Here is an 11,558-nt window from a genome sequence, read left to right as displayed (position 1 = left end):
TGAAATACTCTAATACCATCATATCAGTGTTGAGATAAGCTAATAGGCGGCTGACTGTAGTTTTATATTAAATGCAAAGAACTATATACAATATACCTTTTTGTATTTAAATAATCCAAATATGGATTGTTCATAAATTAGCATTAGAGGTATCGGTTTATAGATTTAGTTGATTTTGGTCGCTGCCAGAATTGTTGTTTTACCTTTCTTTCCAGACTTTATGCTAAGCTAAGCTAAGCTAAGCTAACTGGCTATTAGCGTGTACCATTTTGTACCATGACGATGAGTGTGGTGTCTATCTACTCGTCTGTGTATTCTCATTAGATGTGAAATCTCCTTGATGACCTTAAAAAAAGTTCTTTGACTGAACACAATTAATCTGATGAGAGATAATAAGCCCCAGAAAAAAAGATGATGTCCTAATTGGACCATGATTTAAGCTTTAAATCAAATTCCAGCAGATCTACGGGTGCTTCTTTGGACTTGTATTATTAAACAGGCTATTCAAACACTTCAGAGAATAGTGATCTGATAACAAACATATATACAGAGAGCTATCATGTTGCGAAAAAAGACAAACTAATGTATCTGTTAAACTCTATTATTAGTGTATTTTTGTCACGTTTAAGGCAATAAAACACAATACAAAGAGAAGGATAACATTTTACAAGAAGGCCGTGGTGAGATTTAATCTGAAGCACAGCAGGCACTTTGGCTTTTAGACACATCACTTCTTCTCCAAACACACTTTGGCTCATTTTTTGCGCTCCTCAATCTGCTCCACCTCACTGGACTCATCCACCACCTTTCCATTGATCATAGTCTGGGTAACCACTTTTACAATCTTTCTGGTCCTGACCTCAGGGTCTTCTGTAACACAAAATAAAACCAGGTTTAATCACAAACAATAACAAATGATATTCATCTTTTCTACTGGAACAACAATTAAAATACAATTTAGGCTTTAATTCCCAGATTGAGGTTTTGAAGATTGTGCATTACACAACTAATTGTATTTATAAGATGTGGGTACCTGGTCACACATTTTCCATGTTTCTTCAAAGCTCCTGTAAGAGTCTTAAACTAAAATGTATAAACTTAAATGTATATTGTTGCCTCTTACTGGCCTTCAAAATCAAACAAGACTACCAGCCTTAAGAGTGACAATTTCAATATAATTATTATCAATATCTGAAACTGTTGCTGGGGTTTAGGTGTCTTGCAAAGTGATTAACTGCATGCTGTTAAAACTACATTTTTTCCTTTTACATTTTCAAGGCAGAGATTCAAAGTGAGAGAAAGAAGGATGAGATTTTTTGTATAAAACATTAACTTTAACATGTACATGACACATTCAGTAAAGAGATAAGAAGCATTGATTTGTCCACAGGGTTCGCCAAAATTAACACAAACCCCGAAGTTCATCGCAGCAGCTTTCAAATAGCCTCAAACTCTTAGCGCTGCCTTAGTTGGTAAAACATGCCTATAGGATGCAGTCACCATGCAGGCACACAATTCTTCCAATAGAAATATATTAGAGTAAAATCTGTGCTGACTCTAACAATATAAGAGATTAAGTCATGTCCATTTAACAATTCCAATAGATAACTCTTTTTTTACTCAAAATCCTTGTAAATAGCTTTTGTTCCTCATTCAGCAAATGAATAAATCTGAACTTACTTTTAGGAGGAGGAGGAGTTTCTTTCACCCTGTGGGACAAAATAACATCATTATTCAATCCAAAAGAGCAAAGTGCCAAGCAGAAACGGTGTTCCCTCAAGATCTGATACAAGGACACTGAAGAAGAATCACTTCCAAATATAAATCAGCTTGTTAGCTTAGCTTTAGCTCTATACCAAAGCCATTCACTATGATCAAATATGCACTTAGTGAGCTTAAGAGTTGCTGAGAGGTGTGTTTTGATAGATTTGACAGATCCAGGATATAGTTTCTCTATTTAACAGACTTTATATAGAAAGTAGGACCATAAAGTGGAGTCAATATGAAGGTGTCCTGGAGTCTTTTTTTGCTATGCTAAGATATAAACTGTGAATATGATCTATATTGTTATAGAAGTGTATGTAGTTATCAGTGGTTAATGGTTACAAGGGTTTTGCTTTTGCAGCCCTGTCTTACATTTCCTCTCCCTCCAGCAGCCTCCTGTAGGTGGCGATCTCCATCTCCAGGTTCTGTTTGATGCGCAGCAGCTGTTCGTAGTCAGTCTTGTTGCGCTGCATGTCCAAACGCAGCTGAGACAGCTCGTCCTCCAGCTGAGTCAGTGTGGCCTGAAGGCGATCCATCTCCACCGAATACTTGTGGCCCGTTTCTCCCAGGTTTCCTTCCAACACGTTCACCTGTTAACAGGACCAACAGGTAAGGATCGGTGACTGGATATTAGTTTCATATGCTACAAAACAATGAACAATGGAGCAAAGGGTTAGCTTCACCTGACTGAAGATATACACATAAGTTAAAAAATAGAAAAACAATTCATTTCTTGTTTAAAGGTGCATCCTTATTATTATTATTTAGTTTGCTCATGTTGGGGCATCTGAAAACTGTAAACCTTAAAAAGTTGTACATATTTAGAAATTCTAAAGACAAAGTCAAATAATGATTCATTTGGAGTCCTGTTTCAGGTAGTTTCAGAACACATTCGAGTTCAGCCAGAGGATTTTTGGGTCAGATATTCCCCTTTTGTGCACTAGTCTTTGTTTAAAATCATACTAGAAAACAGAGACACGGATATTAGCTTTGCGTTAAGGGACAGTATTTACCACTGGAGGGTTTTCTATTTTCATATGCAGTTAACCATTTATATAAATGATTAGAAAGCCACGTTTTACCAAACAGTAGCAAGTTGCTGCTGGGATTACATTTTGGGCATTCCTCCCCATTGGCTCTAAACACAGACAGTTACCCTGAATTGCCATGAATACAACAGGAGCCCTTTCAGTTTTATTTGTGAACACTACTCTTACTACAGATATGACACATATAGAAAGTAACCAAAAGGTATCCTACTGTTTGAGATTATGCAATCAAATCTGCAGAGACTATGATTCAGACACCTAGATGAACTTAAGTCTATGGTTCACTTCACAACGTTAAGCTCTGTCTTTGTCACTGAGGTCAAACCAAAGCTCAAAGACTTAAACACTTCTTAAAGCTGAAGGAAACCGCAGAGTTTGGTCATAATTCTCACGGGGTTTATGAGCATGTAACATCACATTATGAAGTCATTGAATGCTTGTAAATGCACAAAGGTTAAAAATAAAACTAACATTGACATTCATAAAAGTCTGTAAAGCTTAAAGATTGGAGTTTACCCCTTCATGTTGCTATGTACAGTATGTTTACATGTTGAGCTCATCCATTCACGACCCCTCACAAATCACCCAGAGACACTACAGACTGTCAGCACCATAATATCTATGCATTGAATACTGTGTGCTCAATATATAGAACAAATATCAATGATCTATTACCTGCCTTCACTGAGGAAGTCTACACACTGTTTGATCTGTGGGCACATGTAACAGGAATACAAAACACTTCCTTGTTGGACTCAATGTCTTGTCGCTTTGATTGATTACTGGAGCAGAAAGACATTGCTGTGTACACTGTTCCACTACTAGCTCTTTGTTGACGAAGAGAAAGCAGCTGTTACCTTTAGAAAGGTCTGACTTGTATACTGTGTACAGAAGACAAAAAGGTGAGGAGGGGGTTTGAGCTCTAAAGAAGTAGAGGAATGGTTGTTAAAGTAAAACTGGACTCATCTTTGCAAGTTCAAACAGCTACAGAACAGGATCCCTGAAGTCTATTGGGGTTCAGCGTACGTTTAACCTGATGTGGGATATCTTACAGTCTTAGTTCTTGAAGAATCTTCTCTTGTTATATCTTCTCATAGCTAAAGCAAGAGTTTGAGTGGAGCTCAAAACTAGATAGATAGATAGATAGATAGATGATAGATAGATGATAGATAGATACTTTATTGATCCCGAGGGAAATTCAAAGCATCCAGTAGCAGGTGACAGAGACGTACATGACATGAAACATTTGTTACAAATTAACCACAAACCGACGCCCTGTAATCTGTAATTATACCTTAATATATATTAAAAAAAAAGAAAAAAAAAGTGTTTCTAAAAAAGTTTCTGTAACATTACCTATTTCCAATTTTTTTTTAAAAAGTATTACAGGCAGGAATTACAATTTGCGACAACCCCTACTGCTGAAAAATGAAGCCAATGCAAAAGTGCAAAAAAATAAAGCTGCAGTTCCTCAAGTGTCCACTTGAGGCTGACTGCAAAAGCCCATCAAGTCACGTACTACTCATGTTAAAAATGTCCATTTTGATGGCAAAAATAAACATGTTTACAGCCTGGTACAGGACAACTTTGGTCTGAATAGTTCATGCCTTGTGGCCATTACTGCTACAGTATAATATTGGTGTGATATAAGAAATTAATTCGAGGGATAAGAGTTATTCATAATTAGGGGTGTGACTGTTGTGACTGCAAGTGGGCGAGTTGTAGCTGTTTGCCAGGAGGCCGTGGGCAATCCTCAGCACACCCTCTTTGTCTGATATTAGTTTGTTGGTTAAACGTAAAATTAAATTCCGTTTAACCAACTAGTCTAAAGATAAGAAAACAGTTCAAACTAAGCAAAATGTATTTAAAATCATCCACGGGTAAAGAATATAATTTGCTTTGCCGAGTGTGGCTAACATTAGCAGCGCTAACACTGCCAGCCTTCCGTTCGTCCTGCAGCGTAACATCTGAGTTGGAGAGTCAGAGAGCAGGCCACAGCCAGTGTGTGTAGCTACAGTCCCGGCTAGTGGCTTGCGTTTTAGTTTGAGTATTACATTTGACAGGCATTGAAGGCCATAATATTAATAATTCATTTAAATGACTAGTTATTCTGGTGCTGACTGGCGAGTGTGATGACATCAAACTGTTTACAGTACTTGACTAACTACCGAAAGTAACTGAAAGTTAGTTGGACACAGCATTTTCAACATGGCAACTGCCATCATTAGAAATTGGTAAATGGTAAATGGACTTGAGCTTATATAGCGCTGTTCTAGTCTTTGGACTACTCAAAGCGCTTTTACACCGCCTGTCACACCCACCCATTCACACACTGATGGTAGTGATCGCTATGTAGTATCATCAGAAGTAACTAATCCCATTCATACACCACCACTGAAGCAGCGGGAGCAATTCAGGGTTAAGTGTCTTGCCCAAGGACACATCGGACATGTTGCTCAGCCAGGGATCGAACCCTCGACCTTGCGGTTGAGAGGCAACGACTCTACCAACTGAGCCACAGCCACCCAGCAAGTGATTTCATCGAGAATCCATCTATCTTAATATATGACACAATTCTTGATTAAAATGCTTGACTTACATAGTTGCACATATTCAGACTTAATAAATCCACCATGTGTTTATTTTGTGTACTGCACCTGTTTCCTGAGGCTGTCCAGTTCAACCTCGAGAGCCTGCAGGAAACGACGCCTCTCACTGAGCTCACTTTGGGCACATCGCAGAGCCTCGTTGCTTTCTTTCACCTCCGACTGCACTGCCTCTAACTGCAAACACACACACACACACACACACACACACGAATATAACATCTTGTTTAATAAAAGCAAATGACAGAACAGAAGAAAACAGCAAAATCACATCCAGGAACTGACCTTCTTAAGGTACCAGGCCTCGGCATCCTCCTTGTTCTTGCGAGCGATTCCCTCGTACTGGACCCTCAATTCAGCCATGGTGGCCCCCAGATCTGGACCCTGAGCCGCATCCACCTCTACACTCACCTGCTCAGTGGCCAGACGTGCCTTTAGTGCATTAATCTCCTACCATGATTTAAAGAGATCAAAAGGTCAAGCAGTGTTAATGGAACATCTTAGTTTCTACCATCACATTAAAAACAGGTTGGGTCATTTGGAAACACTTGGGAGTGGATAATAAGTATCCAAAAAACTTCTTCATCAGTTTGACAACATGTGCAACACAATAAAAATACTGGAACACTTAAAAGGAAGGCAGACAGCAATGAAAACTGTTCCATGCTTTAGGAACACATCCTGACACAATTGGAAACCAGTTGCTATATTAAAGCTTTAAGCAAATGTTCTACATTATGTTCCAGAATCGTAGTGTGGAATTGTATTCGGAATTACCGTGTGAATATTTCTAGAATCTGTTTACGGACCGACGGTCACGCTAGCTTGGTGATAGCTTATTCAACATAGCTCAGACCAGAAATATTTGTTTGATGAAGTCCCTTGACCCTTAGATCCTGTAGTATGTACTGTAGTAGGCAATACATTAATATGTGGTTTAGAAACACAGCCAGTGCCAATCCTTACCGTGTTCATTACTTTTAACAGTTTCTTGTAACTTCTCTATTGTTACATTTTTGGGCGAGTTTGTGTAACTATGTCAAAGGAATGTACATTTTGGAACAAACTTCACCTCATCAAACTATTATTGATAAATGTCAATACACCTGCAGCTGAAAGGTGCTTTATTTAAACAATTCAGCAAATTAGCAGTTAACAAAGCTCCAGAATTAAAGTGTAATTAAAATCATATGGGCAGTTGCCCACTTAATAACCTTGTTGATATGTTGGCTAGGCTATTACTGCCCATTTAGTTGAATGGTTGGCTTGTGGGGGCCATTAGGGATCAAGTGGTAGAGTAGGTAGTGTTGCTGTTGTCAATACCTGGATCTTACAGGAACGGAGCCTGGGTATGTCGAATGTGGTTATGTCGTTTGGGTTGTGGTAGCCCCTAAGTGCCACGGGGTACGTTATGCAAATTATCAGTAGGGCATTAGTTTTAGAGGCGCAATGAGATAGGAAGGTGTTTCATCACTGAGCGCTTATCCTCTTGAATTAGGGCAAAAGTATCTTGTGTTTATTTCAAGAAGAGTGTCCTTTGTTTTTCTTTCTTTCATGTTTGGTCACCTCAGCCTCTGCTCGATAAACCTTCAAATACAAAAATAAAGTCTGCAGGGAGCAGAGCAGCACCTGCCAGGCTCAGCCTACATCCGGGACACCACACCTGTCTAAACACACAATAGGTGACTGGATGGGCTCCAACACTCCTTCTGTGTAAGACGCACAATAGGGGTTGTCTTGTTGTCTTGAAGCACCATTGGGACAAAGAAAGAGGGCGTGTCCATACACTTCACATTATCATATTTCAGATACTGAATACTCTAAATCCATCCGCTACAGCACTGCTTTATATCGAACTGTTGCTGCTGTGCCAGTGATAGAAAACAGGACTGGAATGTGTTTTTACTGAGGTTTTTGGATGTATTTAATCATACCCAGTCAAAGGACGTGAGCCTTTAAGCAGTTCAGAGGACCCACTGTGCTTCAGAGACATCCTATATTTAAACACCACTACACTTGACAACTTGTAAAGCGATTGCCTTGACGAGCAAACACTCATTTATCATTCCTGACGTGACCTTCACCATGGCAGACATCTCACCTCGCCGTGATTCTTCTTGAGGAAGTAGAGCTCCTCCTTCAGGCTGTCCAGGTCTCCTCGCAGGGTGCTGATGATCTGGTCGTGATCAGACTTAGCTCTCCTCAGAGCCTGACAGTCCCTTTCCACCGACTGGCACAAGCTGGCCTCCGCCTCCCATCTGCGAAAAAAAAGAATCACATCATCACAATCATCACATCTGACACAGAGACAGGCATCAGAAGGCTCAGAAAAGTGGACCTTGATGTAAAATTATTGGGCCGTGCTGTTTTATTGGTAATCAATGATATATTATATTACCACATAAAAAAACACTCTGTTGGTTTGAAATTGACATGAAGGTTATATGAGCAGTGAGCGGTATATTCTTTGATCCAAATGTGCTGAACAGTTTGTGAGGATCTTAGTATTTAATTTAATAACCTGTTATCAACCTTTAGATAACTAAATTTACTGTTGAATGTACATTTTTGTGTTTGCAATTTCTTAATTTTCATAGTAACGTGTAACAACATTTTACATTAAAGTATCTGGGTGGAGAGTACAATATATTTTTAAAATATAAAGGAGCAGACCTGGAGAGTTTAGAGCACTTGGCTGTTAATCCCATAAATCACTGCCAATTGATGTATCGCTGCTTCACATCGGACCACAGAACATACCATCGACACGCTGTGAAAAACACAGGCAGTGTTGGTGTACCTTTACTCCACCGCCTCTCCCTGCTGCTCCATCCTCACCTAACAAATCCTGCACTCACTCAAACGACACGGTCGCCGGCTCCTGAGCAGAGCGTGGGAATGAGGCTCTTATTTCGCAGCCTGACATAAAGGTCATTTATTCACACAGCTCTGCAGTCTGGAGCTCCCATGTGAACACTCACACGCGAGTAAAAAAAAAAAAAAAGAACCTCTGTGTGACACTCACTTGACCCTGAAGTCGTCAGCAGCCAGCTTAGCGTTATCAATCTCCAGCATGATGCGCGCGTTCTCCAGCGTCCTCTTTCTCACCTGAGCGGGGAACATGGAAATGAAAACATCATGGAGGACTAGAGATGATTTTAGTTTTTTGTCATTCTGCTTATCTGAACCCATTAGCAGCAGGAGCTTCGTGCTTCTTCTCATATCACTTACAACGAAGTTCAAGATGGACAACTTAGTCTTGTACAGGTTTACTTAATCTCTTTGTCAATTTGGCCAAGTGCATTTTTTTGACAACCAAAAATAAAGAAAAATAAAAAGTAGAACGATTAATAAACAGGATGGATAAAAAGATAAAAGGATCCGTTAATAAAGAATAAGAAACTTATGCAGTATTTAGTCATCTAATTCCAGGAGGGTTGAAACATTTGAATAGCAGTGATTTTTACAAGCAGGTCAAACAGAAGACGCCTGAATATTTGCAGCTTTCTGAGAAATCTTTTTAAAAAATAATTCAGATCTTTGTTTAATTCCAATGATGATCCAAGAACAGATTTTAACAATGCTGTTTATTCTGTTTCTATTTTGAGCGAAGATGATTTGAAACCAAAGGAGAATAAAATATTTTTTTACTGCCTTCAGAGTTTTAAAGCACTGGCTTTAAAGGTAAACTTGGAAACAGGTTATTTTTCTATTCAACAAGAAAAATATCAATCACAGGGAAAAATAAATCTTGGACCTAATCTCCTGGTCACTTACCTCCTGTCCGATGGCATGTGCCTGAGCCATCAGGCCCTCGATGTCATGTCCTTTTGGAGCCCTCTCCAGCATCAGCTGCTTGATCTTCACCTCCAGCTCGCCGTTAGATCTTTCCAGCGTGCGAACCTTGTCCAGGTAATTTGCAAGCCGGTCGTTCAGGCCCTGCATGGTCTCCTTGTCGCTGGCGCCCATACCGAGCCCGTTGAAGGAGAGGCTGGTGCCCAGCATGTTGAGGCCGTTTCCCATAGAGACAGAGCGGGACAGAGACAGTGTGCTGACAGGGACCTGAGGTTTGGAGCGGATGCTGCGTCCGCTGTCCCTCACAGACACGCTGGAGAAGGACGGCTGACGGACCGAGTAGCTGCGCACAGAGAGCGTGGAGGCCATGGTGTCGTCTGCAGAGGAGCCAAGTGAAAGTTTTATCAGTGCTCTTAACAAACTCAACCTCACGGCACAGAAATGGAACAGAGAGCCTTTGTCTTAATTAACATGTTGAAACGTGTGTGACGAATGAGACTAAAAACAGACAATAATGAAAAGAAATCAAAGTCAAAAATCTATTTTACATCAACTTTGTCAGTAATTCTTAAAAAATACGAACATTTGAAATTGTTTTTGTCATTTGAAGGCTCGCTCCACTTGTTTAGCTTATATCTTTACTTGTTGTTGTTTAATATTTGTAATTTGACATCTATAATCATTTTGGGGTTTTGCATCTCACTGTGGTCATCTTTGCAAAAAAAACAAAAAACATTTGATTGTAGTTTGTGTCTTTCAGTAGTCCTTGTGTGTCTCTCTGTCTCAGTATTTCTGTTGCATCTCTTTATTATGCATCTAAGCAGTCATTAGATAAAACTTCAAACAAGAACTGTTAAGACATTTTAAACTGAGATGAGAAGGCTCATTCTTGGATCCATCACTCAGGATACATTCTGTACAGGTCCTGGGGATGAGATCGTTGTTTAACATAATAAATACTGGTTCCACTACGTGTGCCAGACAGTAAATATGATGCTTCTGTGCTTGTTTGTAAATGATTGAATATGGATAAGGAGCAATAAAGCTGATCTATTAGACCTCCTGGCATTCATTTCAGGGTCAGTCTCTTAAGCTTTTGATCTCCAGTGTGAATTTGAATTTTTTTTTTAGCTCATTCAGCAACAAATGAGAAATTACAAAAAAAGTACTCACATCAAGCTCAGTTCTTCAGCAGGTCTTCTGTTGTGCTGCTCGGTCACGTCTGGACCCTGATGGTGGGAGTAAGAACTTACAGGTGAGTTTGGCTGTGGGAGGCGCAGACTGTTTGTCAGGGCGGAGCCGCTGACTGTGTGTCCAATCAGACCGCAACACAGCAACAAACGCGAGGACACAACCCGACACCTTGTGGAGGTGTTGAAAAAAAATAATGGAGGAGCAAATAAACTACACCTGACTGTGTCTGAACCTGAAATGCAGCTTATTGTCTGCAGCTTTAAAAGGTTTGCAAACATCAGAAGCTGTTAGTTCATTGAAATGTAACTCCATTATCCAATGAAGGAAAGTCATCATGTATTTACAAACTATTCTGTGTGCATCTACAAATGATTGTTTCATTCTGTTATCTGGTGTGTTCCAGTAAATTGAAACTGCACTTTTTTAAGATGTAAACTAATGGATGTGCTCTATAAGTTATAAAAACAAAAGCACAGGTTTGAGTCACCACTTCATAAACAGTAAATTCTGTTTTTTGTATCTCCTCTTACATACAATGTGACATTTTGAGCTACACTTTGCCTTCATACAGTGACATCAGCTTTCACCTGCATGCTGAAATTTGGAGGACAAACTGCTGTGTCTAACATTGACTCTGCAGGCTCCAAAGTGATCCCATTGAGCGCGCTCACAATGCACTGAGCGATGTGAGACGCCAGCCTCACCTGAGGAGTGCCCTGTGGGATGAGGGGAGACTCAAGAGGAAGCAGGGACAATGGAGGGACAGAAAGAAAAGAAAGAGAAGACCCCTGAGAAATGCAGGGCGTGGGCCTGGCTGAACTAGAAACCCGGCAGACAGAAACTCTGTTATAGGCTTATGTAATCCTCTCTAACTGTATTGTAAAATTCCTCTGCTGGGCATTATTCTCTCTGAGGGATCGGATCACACAATGACACTGACCTGGTTTAGTTGCCTTACATGCCTCTCGCTCCAACCAGCAACGCACACCTCTGCACTGCGCGCACACACACAATCACAAAACAAAAACACTGCCGAGATCATACACGTGATCAAATTCAGACTTCAGAAGCAACTAGATGTAATTCCAGGTTTGACCGCTGGATGTTCACAATCTTGGATGGAGAAAATTTCAATTGTGCTTTTTGTAAT

At 40.0% G+C, this 11,558-nt stretch overlaps 1 protein-coding gene across 1 annotated transcript; it reads right to left on the bottom strand.

Moving 5' to 3' along the window:
• Nucleotides 1-662: 662 nt before the first annotated feature.
• Nucleotides 663-10,517, bottom strand: krt1-c5 (keratin, type 1, gene c5). The gene is made up of 9 exons (XM_061038442.1): nt 10,388-10,517; nt 9,197-9,591; nt 8,445-8,527; nt 7,521-7,677; nt 5,705-5,869; nt 5,471-5,596; nt 2,137-2,354; nt 1,681-1,709; nt 663-870 (listed from the first exon to the last, which is right to left on the bottom strand). The coding sequence occupies exons 2-9, from the start codon at nt 9,581-9,583 to the stop codon at nt 755-757; spliced, it is 1,281 nt and encodes a 426-aa protein (XP_060894425.1). The 5' UTR covers nt 9,584-9,591; nt 10,388-10,517; the 3' UTR covers nt 663-754.
• Between the last annotated feature and the right edge of the window lie 1,041 nt (nt 10,518-11,558).

Source organism: Labrus mixtus, chromosome 5 (genome assembly GCF_963584025.1).
Source record: "Labrus mixtus chromosome 5, fLabMix1.1, whole genome shotgun sequence".
In the NCBI taxonomy this organism is placed as follows: domain Eukaryota; kingdom Metazoa; phylum Chordata; class Actinopteri; order Labriformes; family Labridae; genus Labrus; species Labrus mixtus.
The sequence above is the reverse complement of the archived record's forward strand: the minus strand, read 5'-3'. Positions and strand labels throughout refer to the sequence as shown.